Source organism: Phaseolus vulgaris, chromosome 3, assembly GCF_000499845.2.
Source record: "Phaseolus vulgaris cultivar G19833 chromosome 3, P. vulgaris v2.0, whole genome shotgun sequence".
Classification (NCBI taxonomy): domain Eukaryota; kingdom Viridiplantae; phylum Streptophyta; class Magnoliopsida; order Fabales; family Fabaceae; genus Phaseolus; species Phaseolus vulgaris.
Genome location: NC_023757.2, coordinates 48,448,163 through 48,466,681, shown reverse-complemented (window position 1 = coordinate 48,466,681; position 18,519 = coordinate 48,448,163). Strand labels below are relative to the sequence as shown.

The following is an 18,519-nucleotide window of genomic DNA, read 5'->3' as shown; positions in this document are numbered from 1 at the left end:
TTAAAAAAATTATATTCTAAAACTTTAATTTTAATATTCATAATCTACTTATTTGTTTTTTAAGAAATTTTTTAATTTTTTAATAAAATAAGAAAAAAAGAGTTTATTTTGTTTAAAAAAGAAACAAGAAGATGAATATAATTTATTAAAAACATCGAAGAGTTAATATTTATTTTAAAACTAAAAAGATAGAGTATTATTTTATTAAAATAAATAAGAGATAGTTTATTTACAAATTAAAATGAATATAAATTTTATAATGTCAGAAAAAATAATTGCTATTTTTCCTTCTTTATATTCATATAATGTTGAGGTTATAATAAATTTAATCATAAATTTTCATTTCTAAACTTTTGCTATTTTTGTCTATTTGATACTAGACCTAACTTAGTTGAATCTAACCAAATACGTGAATTTGAGTCAAAATAAAAAACTAATATTATCTAAACTGAGTAAATTTTATACTTCACCCAACTCATATTTTCTCCTAATTTTTGGAATGGTACCTTTCGTAGCTCCATCCATTGTTCATATTCTTTCGTATGTCCTCTTCATCTTGAAATCTAAATAGTACATGATCAATTAATTTGTATTCTAATATATTTGGATTTTGATAAATAACCCATAATTAATGGTTGTTTAACACAACCCTAAACATGAATCAACCTCCTAATCCGACTCACCAACGAAGGTCCATTGAGGTAATATAAATAGTACAAATTCCAAGAATCAGGTACGTCATTATCTACCGTACTTTGACAACCGAGTGTCGACACCATGACTGGCTTGAGCGTTGAAGTGCCTTCTGTAGGTATCATCTTAGCTTGTGAGACCAGACGATCGAGAGGAGGAAGGCGAAGCAGGAAGCTTAAAGGAGTGACAAGGACCGACCGAGAGTAGAAGCATAAACAATCGTTCTCTAGGTCCCAACACTCGTTCGAGAACAAATTGTATACACTACAAAAAAAATCAGTATTATTTACGAATTTTTACCCACGGATCTAAATCCGTAGGTAAATTCAACATTACCTACGGACATTACCTACGAACAACATTACCTACGGAAATTACCCACAGATTCTGAATCTGTAGGTAAATTCAGCATTACCTACCAACTATTACCCACGGATCTTATTACCTACCAACTTTTACCTACAGATATCTATTACCTATCAACTATTACCACAAATCTCTATTACCAACGAACTATCACCCACAGATCTCTATTACCTATAAACTATGATCATAATAATTATATACATAATATTAAAAATATTAATATCATATGAAGAATTATAAAATCATAATTAATATTCATAAATAATAATAACCATTGTTGTTGTGAAATTAACAAAAAAACATATGTTTGTATACATGGTTGCTATGGCAAGTTCATCATATTATTCTTTCTCCAAAATGTAGTTTTTATGGTAACCTTTTCATGAAATATTAATTTCTTCAATTTTACAGAATCCCAAACATGATGTTATGGAGTCTTGTTGTCTTTCAATGACACTTTTTAATAATTCGAATATTGGAACAAACAGGATTTGATAAAATTGCAAACTAAGACATTTAAAAGTGGATCACGTCTTAATAACGGTTGAGAGGTGAAGACCTAAAACTCGCACATTCCACCTTCCAACTAGCTAGTGTACCATTACATTACAAGACATTTCACTTCAATTGGGTCTTAGTAGATGGACCACCGTTTGTTGGTCGCATAATGTTTGATTGGAAGGAAATGTGTGCCACTTATCTTGGTGTCACACCACGCAAAGATCAACTGTTAAGATGTTATACAGTATAATCACTATTAGATAGTCTAATACCCCACAAAACGGTCTTATGATAATAAAATCTATGAGATTTTGATGATAACAAATACTATAAGGTGTGTTAAGGATATAACAAAACTTCTTTTGTTCAGATGTCAAAGCATAATTTTTAGACAATCTACAATATTTACATGTTATACGATCTCACATTGTTAAACATGTTACATGGTCTCACAATACTATAATGTGCTACACGATCTCATAGAGTTGAACATGTTAAATGATCTCATTAGGTTAAACTTGCTAAACTGTCTCACTAGAGTTTAACCTACAAAACAATCTCAAATACAAAGAGCAAAACGGTCTAGTCTTTGTCATTCGCGATAGACAATCTAGTCTTTGCTTTCGCAATAGACGGTCTAACCATTCCGTATTCTTCTAAACTTAATACTTATAATTTAATTATGTTTCTAATTAATTATTAATAATTTATAAAACTCATTATGAGAGTAATTAATTTTTTGGTCAAATAACTATATCAACGTCTTGATTAATTCATTCTAGAAAGTTTTTGTAATTCAATTATGAATAGTTTTTCAAAAACATAAGTTATTTGCATTTCTAATTCGGTTTCAATCAAAATAATCCCATTTAATACTTTCTTATGCATGAACATTTTGAAATCATACAAAGATGGAAGGTTTTAGAAAATGCAATAAATTTTTTACTAGATAAAGTATCTTTTTCCAGAAATTATTCAAATTAGAATTTTGTTTCTGTTAAAATTAATCTCAAGAAATGTATGATATACTTCAATGTTTGAAACTTATATAAACATGCAAATAACTTAAAGGAGAAACATGCAAACAAACACCACCAATTATTTTACCATTCACGTATTTAAAGTAAACAAAATAATTATAAAACCTAAAGGAAGCAACAAAAAAAAATAAAAATAAAAATCAAAAGTTAGAAAAATAAAAAATGTAGAAATTAATAGAGACTGAAGTTGTGTCATGTTTGCACGACAATGTAAAATAAAATAATTGAGGTCATTAGAATCATACACAACTTCAATTGATTTATTTTATACTGAAGTTTTGTCATCCTTACACGACTTCAAATAATACTAATTTTATTTTTTAGTTAAAATTGTATTAATAATGCACGATTTAAGACCTAACTATTTTGAACCAAAGTCTTTCTTCTATCATAACACAACTTTGATATACGTTCATTTTGTTTCATTTTAAACTGAACTTACATGTCACAAACATGATTTTTTTCAAGATTGTAAACAATTTTTTTTATACATTTTTATAATTAACGAAATAAATTGGACAATTTCTATGAGAAAAAACACCCAATAATATAATAGCATTTAAGTCTAAGGGCTGAAACTAATTTACTTGCCAACGTTGACGACGACAATAGGAGTCATAAAAGTCTTTGCCTGTGTTTGGAACTAATGTGTTCAGTGTTCCCATTAAATTTTACGACAAAAAAATACAATTTCTCTAACTAATTATTATTATATTTATAATAATCACAATTATTTAGACAAAATCATAACTAGCGTGTGTCAGTGTGAACATTTGATTGTGCGTGAACCTCATCTGGCTGAAATTATACATCGTTGGTCTCACTGACCCCAAAGCCAAGTCAAAGAAATTTTTTGTAACCATTGTTTAAGGAAAGTTCTACGTTTTAGAGCAAACGAAGCCGATCGGAAACACGGTTTAGTGCGAAGGGCCTCGTCAAAACAAAAAAAAGAAACACTAAATCCTATAAATCCAAGAGAATCTTGCAGTTTTCAGAGAAACAAGCTATCAAGCCATCTTTTCCTATATCCTCTGATTGGTGTGAACAAAGACATCTGGCACCAGATTCTCCAACGTAACAGAGTCTTTGAAAGAAAAAGAAAAAGAATCTTCGGATAATTTTTGTTAGCATTCTGTATTATTTCACCACTTTTTTGCTATTTTCCTAATGCCCGTACCTTTATATTGAGTTTGTTTGACTCAGATACCAGTGTTAGATCAAAGTTTCTGATTTTGGGTGTTTTTAGTTAATTAGTTTCTGTGGGCAGTAGTCATGGCTATGGTTCTTGATGCTGTTCTTGGAAAAGTGCTTGATGAACTGCTGAAGACTGTTGTGGAAATGAAAGACAGGGCAGTGAAGTTCAGATCCACCCTAGAAAAATTGCATGCCACCCTCCAAACAGTAGAACCTGTGGCTAGGAAGATAGATGGTATTAACAAGCGATTGGATAAACCAGCTAAGGAAACGAAGAAGCTGATTGATCAGATAGAGAAGGGGAAGGAGCTTGTTAAGGAGTGCTCCAAAGTTGATTGTTGGAATTTCTGTTATAAGGCGAATTCCCAAGAGAAACTTCAAGAGTTGATCGATTCTATTTATCTGTACTTTCAATTAGATATGCAAGGAAATATAAACGTCACTGTGTTGGAAAACCAGGTGCTGCTGACCGAGATTCATGCGACGCTTGTGGGGAATGCTCCGAGAAGGATTGGATTAAAAGGCTTGTGCTCTCCACCTGAACCCCCTGCTTTCACTGTTGGGTTGGATGTTCATTTGAGGGAGTTGAAATTCAAGTTGCTGAAGGATCATCATGTGGGCTCAGTGCTGACAGTGACAGGAACAGGAGGTTCGGGAAAGTCAACGTTGGCCAAGAAGTTTTGTTCTGATGAGGAAGTTAAAGGTATGAATGATCACCCATTATCTGTCTGTCGTATCGTTTGAAAAGTTGTTTGAGGGTCTTCTTGTTCTATTGATCTCAAACCATTAGGTAGTTATTTAACTTCATTACTAGTTACTGGATACTATTTAGTACTGAATCTAGTTCGGTAGCTGTCACATTTGATAGAGGTTGCCACTTTTAGTCATTGTACGCTAGCTATTAGCTACAACTGAATGTTTTGTTGTCAGAATGCAACAAATGGGTTTTAGGATGTGTTTGGAAAACTTTCATTTAAGAGACCTTTACCCATTTTGAGGCAGAAACATTGAACTTGATGAAAATACAAGCACACTTAATCCATTAGGGGAATAGATGTGTGAATGTGGAGAGAATAAAGTGATTTAAGAAGTTGAGAAGTGAAACTATTTTATATGTTCTTGATGATGTCCAAAATAATTGGCCTACGAAGCTTGATCTTATTTTCAGTGAGGGTCATAGTTTCACTTGTTTAGTAAACATGTCTAAGTAATAGGAACTTTAGAATGAATGTCCGGAACTCTAAACATGTTGAAATTTGTTTAGGTAAATTCAAGGACAACATATTCTTCATCTCCTTAGAGGAAGCGCCCAAGTTAAGCACCATAGTGGAGAGACTGTTTGAACACAATGGTTACCAGAAGCCAGAGTTTCAAAGTGATGAGGATGCAGCTAATCAATTGCAAAATTTGCTAAAACAGATTGGGGAAACCCCCAAGTTGTTGGTCCTTGACGGTGTTTTGCCAAAGTCAACATCTCTAGTTGAGAAATTCGTGTTTCAGATCCCAAACTACAAGATTTTAGTGACATCAAGATCCACAATTAAAGGATTTGGGGAGCCATACGTGTTGAAATCACTTAATGAAGCCGATGCTTTAAACTTATTTCGCCACTATGCATCCCTGGATCAGTCTAGCTCTAACATTCCCGATAATGTTGTCAAGAAGGTACTCTCTATTGCTCAATTATACTATTACAAATGCGGTGTGTAAAACTGTAACTACAAAATACTTCCAGTAATGATAATTTTAAAACAATGCTAAATGTTTTAGTAGCAATTTCTGATTTTACTGAACACCAAATAAATTTCAGATAGCAAAAGGGTGCAGTGGTTCTCCCTTGGCTCTTATAGTGACTGGCAAATCTTTAAGTTTTGAAGCACCAGTGGTTTGGAACAACAGGGCGAAGACATTGTCGAAGGGTCATTCTGTTCTTACTTACAGTTCTAGTCAGGATGTGCTTTTTACTTGCCTCCAAAAATGCTTGGATGATTTGGATGCTAAGGTGGCTGAGAGTTTTACAGACCTGAGCTTGTTTCCTGAAGCACAGAAGATACGCGCTGCAACACTTGTTGATATATGGGCAGAACAGAGTGATGAAGACGATGACACTGCAATGGAGAATATCTATGAACTTGTCAAAAGGAACGTGGCTGATATGGTTGTCACAAGGTATGGCGAATTACTGCTTCTCAATGGAGAACATCCATGCCTTAAACCATTTAAAATCATTCCAAGTATATCTTGAAAAATTTACTGTTGGTAGATGAAGAGAATATTGTTTGAGCTGTTTTGTGTGCATGAACTCATAGGCGATTAATTTCTATTCATTGGTCAGGAGTTCTGCAAGTAGCACAGGTGACTACAATTACCACTATGTTACGCAGCATGGTCTTCTTCGGGACCTAGCCATCCTTCAAACAAGAAAGTTACCGACGGAGAAGAGTCATAGACTAATAATTGACCTAAGAGGGAACAATATTCCCGAATGGTGGACTACAAAGAATGAGTATCACATTGCAGCCCACACATTATCCATCTCAACTGGTATGTTCATATTTCTATCTTGATGCACATATGGCATGGACACATGTTGAGAGAGAGTTCTCAAACACTAAATATTGAATCTGATTTTGCAGATGAAGAATTCAATTCAGAGTGGTGCAACTTGCAGCCAAATGAGGTTAAGGTTCTAGTGATGAACCTTAGAAAAAAGAAGCACTCACTACCGATGTTCATGGAGAAAATGAATAAATTAAAAGTCCTGATAATAACGAATTATGACGTCAATCGTGCTGAGTTGGAGAATTTAGAGCGGCTTGATTATCTTTCTGATCTCAAACGAATCAGGTTAGAGAAGGTTTCAATTCCTTTCCTGAGCAAGAATGGAGTGCCACTGAAGAATCTGCACAAGTTCTCTTTCTTTATGTGCAATGTGAATGAAGCCTTCAAAATTAGGACCATCAAAGTTTCTGATGTGCTGCCAAATCTGAAGGAAATGAACATTGATTACTGTGATATGGAGGAATTGCCAGATGGACTCTCTGATATTGTTTCCCTAAAGAAGCTAAGCATCACAAACTGCCATAAGCTTTCTAAACTTCCTATAGGAATTGGAAAGTTGGTGAATTTGGAATCACTGAGGCTTACTTCTTGTACTGAATTAGAAGAGTTGCCAGACAGCATCACAAGCCTTCATAAACTGAAATTTCTTGACATCTCTGACTGTGTAAGCCTTGGTAACTTACCAGAGAACATTGGGAAGTTGCGTAGTTTAGAAAGGTTCAATTGCAGAGGTTGCACCAGATTGTATGAACTGCCATACTCAGTGAATGACCTTGAGAGCTTAAGTGTGGTAGTATGCGATGAAGAGAGGGCTGCATTATGGGAACCTTTTAGACACATTAATAGTAATCTAAAGGTAGAAGAAGTCACAAATGATTTCAACCCAGTTTCTCTTCTTTAATTTGCATTCTGGCACTTGGTTTTGGCAACACAATCAAGTAGCTCGCGTTATTTGGAGGCAATGTATATTATATTCTGAGAACCAAACCTGTGTCCTTTTCAAAATTATTACGAGCTTGTGCTGTTTTTTTCTCTACATTTTTGGAGTCCATTGCTTGAACATTCCGTGGAGGGGAATGAGGGAGTGATGAGGATTGGGGATTACAGAAGTAAGCTATTCATTAGGAAGTAATGTGTATGACCCATTACTTTTCAGGATGAAGGAAAATTAAGCCACACAAAGTATGAGGAATTGTTTCCCACATTATTGGCTCAACATGATAGAGCATGATAGAGATTATTAAGTAAGTGTTAACCCATAAATCAACGTTCTGTATTGAATGTTTCTCCATCAAGTCATCAATGCTTTAGAATGAATCTACTAGTAAAGTATAAAACACTGTTTACCCACATTAATGCGTGAGCATGACAAAGATTCTTTTTGGGGTTTTTTACCATCATGGTGTTATTTTTTTTGCTTCTTACCAAAATGGGGTCCGTTTAAAAAAAATTACAAATTTAGGTGGGGTCCGTTTAAAAAAAATTACAAATTTAGGCAAGTCGTGCCAATTCAGCACGACTCCATATGCACAAATCGTCCCAATTAGATACGACTCTGCCATGTCATACTGAAGTTGTGCCAACTTGGCACGACTCCTGTCACGTTATAATTTTTTTTAATTTTATTGTTTATATATTGGGTAGTAAGTTATGTAATGTTAAAAATTAATTTGATACATAATTTTCTAAGAGTGTTAGTTTTAAGCAACAAAAAATTGAATAATCGTGTATGGATCATGTTTGAATTGAATGAATAAATACATAGATAAAGAAAATGAATGTTCTAAGAGTGTTATGAATGAATAAATACATAGATAAAGAAAATGAATGTTCTAAGGGTGTTATGAATGAATAAATACATAGATAAAAAAATTTATGACGTGGCAAAAGTAGTGTCAAGTTGGCACGACTTCAGTATGACAAGGCAGAAGTCGTGCCAACTTGGCACGACTTTAGTATGATAGGGCAGAAGTCATGTCTAATTGGAACGATTTGTGCATATGAAGTCGTGCCGAATTGGTACGACTAGCCTAAATTTGTATTTTTTTTAAACGGATCCCATTTTGGTAAAAAACAAAAAAAATAACTCCATCATAGTCAAAAACCCATTCTTCTTGTCAACCTTAAACCAACGTCCCAAATTCATTTCCCATCAACACTCTAGAATGAACTCATATAAAGCACGAGACAATGTTCACCCACATTATTGCCTAAACATGACAAAGATTTTTGAGCAAAGTGTCAACCCAAAAGCAATGTCCTAAATTGAATTTGTCCTCATCAACACTCCAAAATGAATACACACAAAGCACGAGGCACTATTCATCCACATTATTTCCTGAACATGACACGTATTCTTAAGTAGAGTGTCAAGCCAAATATAATGTCTTAGATTGAATCTACCCCAATTAATGCTCTAAATTCAATCGAGACCATCTATAAATACAACTTCACAAATTTTATCATTTACGGTATTCCAAAAGACACTGCTTGTAACTACTTTTCTAACCTTTTCTCCATTGCAAAGTAAATTTTGCTCCATCAATATGTTGTTGTGGAATCAACCAAAAACATAGGTTTGTATACATTGCTACTATGACAAGTTCATCACATTTTTTGTTCTCCAAAGTGTAGTTTTTATGGTAATATTTTCATGGTATATTAGTTTCTTCAATTTTGCAGAATCTCAAACATGATGTTGTGGAGTCTTATTGTCATTCAATGACACCTTTTAACAATTCCAATGAAATTGCAAAATTAAGACATTTAAAAGTGGATAATGTCTTAGTAACATTTTTGGTTGAGAGGTGGAGACCTGAAACTCGCACATTCCACATTCCAACTGGCGAGTGTACCATTACATTATAGGATAATTCACTTCAATTAGGTCTAAGTAGATGGACCACCGCTTGTTGGTTGCATAATGTTTGATTGAGAGGAAATGTGTGACACTTATCTTGGTGTCGCACCACACAAAGGTCAAATGTTAATACATTAGATGGTATAGTCACTGTTCGATAGTCTAATACCCCACTAAACGGTCTTATGATAATAGAATCTATGAGGTTTTGATGATAACAAACACTATAAGGTGTATTAAGGATATAACAAAACTTCTTATTGTGCAAATGTCAAAGCATAATTGTTAGACAAGTTACAATATTTACCTGTTAGACGGTCTCACATTGTTAAATATGTTACATGGTCTCAAAATACTATAATGTTCTACATGGTCTCACATAGTTGAACATGTTAGAAGGTCTCAATAGGTTAAACTCATTAAACTGTCTCACTAGAGTTTAACATGCAAGACAGTCTCAAACACAAAGTGCAAAATGATTTAGTCTTCGTTTTCGTGTTAGACTGTCTAGTTTTTGCTTTCACGATAAACGATCTAACCATTCAAGATTCTTCTAAACTTAATAATTATAATTTAATTATGTTTCTAATTAATTATTAATCATTTGCAAAACTCATTATTCAAAGAACTACATCAATGTATTGATTAACTCATTCTAAAAGGTTTTTGTAATTTGACTGTGAATAATTTTTCAAAAACAATAGTTATTTACTTTTCTAATTTTGTTTAAATAAAAAAATAATGTCATGTAATACTTTGTTATGCATGAACATTTTGAATTCATACAAAGACGGAAGGTTTTAAAAAATGCAAGAAGTTTTTTACTAGAGAAAGATTTTTTTCCAGAAATTATTCGAATTAGGATTTTGTTTTTGTTAAAGTTAATCTTAGGAAATGTTTGATATACTTCAACGTTTGAAACTTGTATTGAGATAGAATTTTTTTTTTGTAATAATGTTACCAATAGCTTTCTGAAAAAGAAGGTTTTCAAATAATGTTTTTAATCTTAAATCTAATTGATGTTGATAATTTGATTAATACGTATTAAAATTAATTTTGAATTATTTTTAGAAGTACTAAACGTTCAAGATGCGCACAAGATTTTAAAGCATAATATCTAGCTTAAAATAAATCAACTAAAATTGTGCATAACTTTAACAACTTCATTTATTTTATTTTACATTAAAGTTGTGCAAGCGAAATATAAAAAATATAACAAACAAAAGGACAAGAAAAAGAAAGTGGTCCCACATGCAAGAAAAATGTTACATAAAGCAGTGTTATATAAATGCATGGAAGGTGCAAATGGTGTTATAATTGCATGGAAGGTGCAAATGGTACGTGAACGTGCAGAGCCAACCAAATGATGGTCCAACTTGCATTTTTTAAAAAAGAATTTCCCTTTTTATTCATGTGCTATGAGAGAAAAAATTTCAATCCAATTATCAACGAAATCTATAGAAAATGAAAGGTGACCCATAAGTAAAAAAGACACAGACAAACATCACCAAATTACTAGACTAATCACGTATTTAAAGTAAACAAAAATAAACATAAAACCTAAAAGAAGTAACAAACAAAACAAAAAGAATATCAAAAGCTAGAAAAAACAAAAAATGTCAATTTGCGATATATGATTATGAAGAAATTAATAGAAAACTATTGAATGTAAAATAAAACAATTTAAGTCGTTAGAGTCATACACAAACTCAATTTATTTTACGTGTTACTCATGCATGAATACCTAACTATTTTGCTTCTGCCATAACACAACTTTACTATAAATTTCATTTTATACTAAAATTATATGTCATAAACATGACTTCTTCTTCACAACAAAATGTGCTAATAAAACATTATCTTTCCAAAATTGTAAAGAAATTATTTTTTATACATTTTCATAATAAACGAAATAAATTGGACCACTCCTACGAGACAAAAAAAAAACCAATAATATAATAGCATTTAAGTTTAAGGGTTGAAACTAATTTACGTTGACGACGACATGAGGGGTCATAAAAGTCTTTGCATATGTTTGGAACTAATGTGTTCAGTGTTCCCATTAAATTATACGACAAAAAAATACAATTTCTCTAATTAATTATTATTATTATTATATTTATAACAATCACAGTTATTCAGACAATGTCTTAACTACTGTGTGTCAGTGTGAACATTGGGTAGTATGTGAACCTCAACCAGCTGAAGTTATACATTGTTGGTCTCAGTGACCCCAAAGTCAAGACAAAGAAATTTTTCGTAACCATTGTTGAAGGAAAGTTCTACGTTATAGAGCAAAGGAAGCCGATGGGAAACTCGGTTTAGTGTGAAGGGCCTCGTCAAAACAAAAAAAACACTAAATCCTATAAATCCAAGAGAATCTTGCAGTTTTCAGAGAAACAAACTATCTAGCCATCTTTTCCTGTATACCCTGATTGGTGTGAACAAAGACATCTGGTACCAGATTCTCCAACGTAACAGAGTCTTTGAAAGAAAAAGAAAAAGAAAAAGAATCTTTGGAGAATTTTTGTTAGCATTCTGTATTATTTCACCACATTTTTGCTATTTTCCTGATGCCCGTACCTTTATATTGAGTTTGTTTGACTCAGATACCAGTGTTAGATCAAAGTTTCTGATTTTGGGTGTTTTTAGTTAATTAGTTTCTGTGGGCAGTAGTCATGGCTATGGTTCTTGATGCTGTTCTTGGAAAAGTGCTTGATGAACTGCTGAAGACTGTTGTGGAAATGAAAGACAGGGCAGTGAAGTTCAGATCCACCCTGGAAAAATTGCGAGAAATCCTCCAAATAGTAGAACCTGTGGCTAGGCAGATAGATGGTATTAACAAGCGATTGGATAAACCACCTAAGGCAACGAAGAAGCTGATTGACCAGATAAAGAAGGGGAAGGAGCTTGTTAAGGAGTGCTCCAAAGTTGATCGGTGGAATTTCTGTTATAAGGCGAATTCCCAAGAGAAACTTCAAGAGTTGATCGATTCTATTTATCGGTACTTTCAATTAGATATGCAAGGAAATATAAACGTCACTGTGTTGGAAAACCAGGTGCTGCTGACCGAGATTCATGCGAGGCTTGTGGAGAATGCTCCGAGAAGGATTGGATTAAAAGGCTTGTGCTCTCCACCTGAACCCCCTGCTTTCACTGTTGGGTTGGATGTTCATTTGAGGGAGTTGAAATTCAAGTTGCTGAAGGATCATCATGTGGGCTCAGTGCTGACAGTGACAGGAACAGGAGGTTCGGGAAAGTCAACGTTGGCCAAGAAGTTTTGTTCTGATGAGGAAGTTAAAGGTATGAATGATCACCCATTATCTGTCTGTCGTATCGTTTGAAAAGTTGTTTGAGGGTCTTCTTGTTCTATTGATCTCAAACCATTAGGTAGTTATTTAACTTCATTACTAGTTACTGGATACTATTTAGTACTGAATCTAGTTCGGTAGCTGTCACATTTGATAGAGGTTGCCACTTTTAGTCATTGTACGCTAGCTATTAGCTACAACTGAATGTTTTGTTGTCAGAATGCAACAAATGGGTTTTAGGATGTGTTTGGAAAACTTTCATTTAAGAGACCTTTACCCATTTTGAGGCAGAAACATTGAACTTGTTGAAAATACAAGCACACTTAATCCATTAGGGGAATAGATGTGTGAATGTGGAGAGAATAAAGTGATTTAAGAAGTTGAGAAGTGAAACTATTTTATATGTTCTTGATGATGTCCAAAATAATTGGGCTACGAAGCTTGATCTTATTTTCTGTGAAGGTCATATTTTCACCTGTTTAGTAAACATGTCTAAGTAATAGGAATTTTAGAATGAATATCCGGAACTCTAAACATGTTGAAATTTGTTTAGGTAAATTCATGGACAACATATTCTTCATCTCCTTAGCGGAAGCGCCCAAGGTAAGCACCATAGTGGAGAGACTGTTTGAACACAATGGTTACCAGAAGCCAGAGTTTCAAAGTGATGAGGATGTAGCTTATCAATTGGAAAATTTGCTAAAACAGATTGGGAAAACCCCCATGTTGTTGGTCCTTGACGGTGTTTTGCCAAAGTCAACATCTCTAGTTGAGAAATTCGTGTTTCAGATCCCAGACTACAAGATTTTAGTGACATCAAGATTCACAATTAAAGGATTTGGGGAGCCATACGTGTTGAAATCACTTAATGAAGCCGATGCTTTAAACTTATTTCGCCACTATGCATCCCTGGATCAGACTAGCTCTAACATTCCCGATAATGTTGTCAAGAAGGTACTCTCTATTGCTCAATTATACTATTACAAATGCGGTGTGTAAAACTGTAACTACAAAATACTTCCAGTAATGATAATTTTAAAACAATGCTAAATGTTTTAGTAGCAATTTCTGGTTTCACTGAACACCAAATAAATTGCAGATAGCAAAAGGGTGCAGGGGTTCTCCCTTGGCTCTTTTGGTGACTGGAAAATCTTTAAGTCTTGAAGCACCAGTGGTTTGGCACAACAGGGCGAAGACATTGTCGAAGGGTCATTCTGTTCTTACTTACAGTTCTAGTCAGGATGTGCTTTTTACTTGCCTCCAAAAAAGCTTTGATGATTTGGATGCTAAGGTGGCTGAGAGTTTTACGGACCTGAGCTTGTTTCCTGAAGCACAGAAGATACCCGCTGCAGCACTTGTTGATATATGGGCAGAACAGCGTGATGAAGACGATGACACTGCAATGGAGAATATACATGAACTTGTCAAAAGGAACGTGGCTGATATGGTTGTCACAAGGTATGGCGAATTACTGCTTCTCAGTGGAGAACATCCATGCCTTAAACCATTTAAAATCATTCCTAGTATATCTTGAAAATTTACTGTTGTTAGATAAAGAGAATATTGTTTGAGCTGTTTTGTGTGCATGAACTCATAGGCGATTAATTTCTATTCATTGGTCAGGAGTTCTGCAAGTGGCATAGGTGACTACAATTACCACTATGTTACGCAGCATGGTCTTCTTCGGGACATAGCCATCCTTCAAACAAGTAAGTTACCGACGGAAAAGAGTCATAGACTAATAATTGACCTAAGAGGGAACCATATTCCCAAATGGTGGACTACAAAGAATGAGTATCACATTGCAGCCCACACATTATCCATCTCAACTGGTATGTTCATATTTCTATCTTGATGCACTTATGGCATGCACACATGTTGAGAGAGACTTCTCAAACACTAAATATTGAATCTGATTTTGCAGATGAAGAATTCACTTCAGAGTGGTGCAACTTGCAGCCAAATGAGGTTAAGGTTCTAGTGATGAACCTTAGAGAAAAGAAGCACTCACTACCGATGTTCATGGAGAAAATGAATAAATTAAAAGTCCTGATAATAACGAATTATGACGTCAATCGTGCTGAGTTGGAGAATTTAGAGCGGCTTGATTATCTTTCTGATCTCAAACGAATCAGGTTAGAGAAGGTTTCAATTCCTTTCCTGAGCAAGAATGGAGTGCCACTGAAGAATCTGCACAAGTTCTCTTTCTTTATGTGCAATGTGAATGAAGCCTTCAAAATTAGGACCATCAAAGTTTCTGATGTGCTGCCAAATCTGAAGGAAATGAACATTGATTACTGTGATATGGAGGAATTGCCAGATGGACTCTCTGATATTGTTTCCCTAAAGAAGCTAAGCATCACAAACTGCCATAAGCTTTCTAAACTTCCTATAGGAATTGGAAAGTTGGTGAATTTGGAATCACTGAGGCTTACTTCTTGTACTGAATTAGAAGAGTTGCCAGACAGCATCACAAGCCTTCATAAACTGAAATTTCTTGACATCTCTGACTGTGTAAGCCTTGGTAACTTACCAGAGAACATTGGGAAGTTGCGTAGTTTAGAAAGGTTCAATTGCAGAGGTTGCACCAGATTGTATGAACTGCCATACTCAGTGAATGACCTTGAGAGCTTAAGTGTGGTAGTATGCGATGAAGAGAGGGCTGCATTATGGGAACCTTTTAGACACATTAATAGTAATCTAAAGGTAGAAGAAGTCACAAATGATTTCAACCCAGTTTCTCTTCTTTAATTTGCATTCTGGCACTTGGTTTTGGCAACACAATCAAGTAGCTCGCGTTATTTGGAGGCAATGTATATTATATTCTGAGAACCAAACCTGTGTCCTTTTCAAAATTATTACGAGCTTGTGCTGTTTTTTTCTCTACATTTTTGGAGTCCATTGCTTGAACATTCCGTGGAGGGGAATGAGGGAGTGATGAAGATTGGGGATTACATAAGTAAGCTATTCATTAGGAAGTAATGTGTATGACCCATTACTTTTCAGGATGAAGGAAAAGTAAGCCCAATACTGTTGCTCATCAATGATTTTGGCCCGAGTGAGAATCTCTTTGTTCACAAAATTTGGGTTCGACATCCCAAACTAAATTATTTTAGTGACATCGTGGTTATTGTTGAGTTCCCTTCTCTTTTATGTTATACCCTTTTTGTTCTACTTGTTTTCTCTCATATTTTGTATGTATGAACAATATAATGTTTTTCTCCTTACATGCTTCACGTGCACGTCTTGTTCTTCTATATGCATTTCTCTCTCTTTCTCTTTCCACTATTATGCTTATCACATTATGTTGAACGCCTGCATTTCAACCCGCTCTTCTTTCAAAAGGGACTCATACTTATTCACCGTTCTTGTGAATGTAGATGACACCACACTTGGAGGGGATTGTATCTCAAACATTCAACACGTCACAAGATATTTAGACAGTTTTTAAGGTTAAGGATTTGAAAAACTTAAATATTTTCTCAATTTGAAAATTGCCCGAACTAGCAAGGGTATTTTTTTCACAGAACATATGTTCTTCATCTTCTTGGTGACACTAGTTGATACGAACGGCCATGTCCCTAATATTACTTAGCCCAACACTCCTGCTCAACCCAATAATGTTGGATCATCACGGCCCAATCGCATTAGGAAGCCTCCATCTAAACTGAAAGATCACATTGTTTACAAATAAAGTCTCCATTATAGCAATAAGTCTCTATTATAGCAATAAGTCTCCATATAGCAATCATTCATATTCCTATGCCTTCGGTTATGCTTTGACAGAAGTTACCATATGTATTTCCTTTATATAGCCTTGTGCTAGTTCATCTTAAGGCATCAATAAGCTTTAATCTCAAGTCCATTTCCTTTCTTAGACATTTCAGCAGGAGGTTTCTCAGTCCTCGATACTGAGAGTTATCATTGGTGCTTTCATTGTGATTCCACTCCTTCCATGAATCCACACCCTCCACCGCCACCGCCTCCTTCAGAAGTGACTGAGTTGGCTCGCCAAGTCGCGTCACTCACCACCCAGTTTGAAGCCATGCGACGCCTTATTGAGGGCACCATCAACCCTCGTCCATCGCCGTCTTCTGCCGAATCACACAATCATCCTCGTTTGAAGCTAGACGTTCCTCGATTCAATGGAACCGACACTCATGGTTGGATTTTCAAGATCTCCCAATTCTTCACATACCACCGAACACCAGAAGAGGAGCGCATCACTATTGCCTCTTTTTACCTCGACGGCGCAGCGCTTGCTTGGTACCAGTGGATGTATCGTAATAGCCAAATTGCGTCTTGGGCTCAATTCTTAGAGAAGCTAGAAACACGTTTTGCTCCGACAGTCTTTGACGACCCTCGTGGCAAATTGTTCAAACTAACTCAGTCAACAACGGTGGCAGCTTACCTTACAGGATTTGAAGCATTGGCAAATCGATTGGAGGGACTTTCAGATGCAGATCTACTTAGCTGTTTCATCTCCGGCTTAAAGAGCGACGTTCGCCGTGAAGTGGTTGTGCAACAACCCACTTCTATTTCTCAGGCATCAGGTTTGGCTAGGCTGCAGGAAGATAAATTGCAAGAGCTTACACGCACCTCACGTTCACGTCCTTCCATGCCATGGCAACCATCGTCCTCACCGCGCCCTGTTAGTAAGGCTCCTGAAGCTACAGCGCAACCTACTACCGGGTTGCTACCCACTCCGCCGGCGAAGCCGCGTTTTCGCCACCTCTCGGGTCCAGAATTGGATGAACGCCGCGACAAGGGCTTATGCTTTAATTGCGATCATAAATGGTCCAAACAGCACAAATGTGGTGCTCGCGTTTTTTTGATGTTGGCTGATGACAGTGATTCTTTCTCTCTTACCGGTATAGAGGACTCACTCGACCAACCTATTGATTCGGGCGGCGACCCCATCCCACAAGCAGAAGTCCAGGCAGCACAGTTGAGCCTTTTTGCTCTTTCTGGAGCTCCGGCTGGGGATACAATCCGGATACTTGGCTTTATCGGGTCTCAACCGGTGCGTGTGCTCGTTGACGGCGGGAGTACTCATAATTTCATACAAGAATCCCTTGTTGATGATTTGGGCCTGGCCCATGATTCGATTAAGCCATTCAAGGTTCTAGTGGGGAGTGGCCAAGAGTTGCTTTGCTCTCAAATATGTGCAGCGGTGCCCATTATGTTGCAAAAGCATTCTTTCACCATTGATCTGTATCGTTTGGACCTCCGGGGTGCGGATATTGTACTTGGGGCCCAATGGCTCAAACAAATTGGCCCAATACTAATGAATTATGCAACACTCAGCTTGTCCTTTTTCCATAACAACCAGTGCATTGAACTCAAAGGTGAATCACATACCCCTATGGTGGGCCTACATTACATTCAAAAGGCAACCCGTTTTGACACTACAGCCCAATTCTTCTCCCTATCCATCGTTGGACCTATACCCGACTTCAACACTAACCCTAACACTCCAGTACCACCCAAACACCCCACACCTGAAATCGACACCCTCCCTTCTCCGTTCCAAACACTCCTTTCCAAACACGACTACCTCTTCACCGAACCCTCCACTCTACCCCCGCCCAGACCTACAGACCACACCATACCCCTGCTAGCCAACTCTTCCCTAGTAAGCGTCCGTCCTTACAGATATCCCCACTCACAAAAACGTGAAATTGAATCACAAGTTTCTAAGCTCCTCGCTACAGGATGGATTCAGCCCAGTAATAGCCCTTTTTCTTCTCCTGTGCTATTGTTGAAAAAGAGAGATGGATCATGGCGTATGTGCGTCGACTATCGCGCTCTCAACACTCTCACCATTCGCGACAGATTTCCATTGCCCACAATTGATGAGCTTTTGGACGAACTTGGTCACGCTCGTGTATTTTCCAAACTGGACCTCACCTCAGGTTTTCACCAAATTAGGGTGGCACCACCAGATATTCCAAAGACGGCATTTAGGACTCATGACGGTCATTACGAGTAT

General features: G+C 36.0%; 2 protein-coding genes across 2 annotated transcripts; both read left to right on the top strand.

Moving 5' to 3' along the window:
- The first annotated feature begins 3,346 nt into the window (after positions 1 to 3,346).
- Positions 3,347 to 7,392, top strand: LOC137808333 (probable disease resistance protein At5g66900). Its single transcript, XM_068609390.1, has 5 exons — positions 3,347 to 4,497; positions 5,059 to 5,459; positions 5,605 to 5,963; positions 6,130 to 6,338; positions 6,431 to 7,392. Exons 1-5 carry the CDS (start codon positions 3,873 to 3,875, stop codon positions 7,255 to 7,257), a joined length of 2,421 nt encoding a protein of 806 aa, XP_068465491.1. The 5' UTR covers positions 3,347 to 3,872; the 3' UTR covers positions 7,258 to 7,392.
- Positions 7,393 to 11,363: 3,971 nt separating this feature from the next.
- LOC137808332 (probable disease resistance protein At5g66900) lies at positions 11,364 to 15,413 on the top strand. The gene is made up of 5 exons (XM_068609389.1): positions 11,364 to 12,519; positions 13,081 to 13,481; positions 13,627 to 13,985; positions 14,151 to 14,359; positions 14,452 to 15,413. The coding sequence occupies exons 1-5, from the start codon at positions 11,895 to 11,897 to the stop codon at positions 15,276 to 15,278; spliced, it is 2,421 nt and encodes an 806-aa protein (XP_068465490.1). The 5' UTR covers positions 11,364 to 11,894; the 3' UTR covers positions 15,279 to 15,413.
- The last annotated feature ends 3,106 nt before the right edge of the window (positions 15,414 to 18,519 follow it).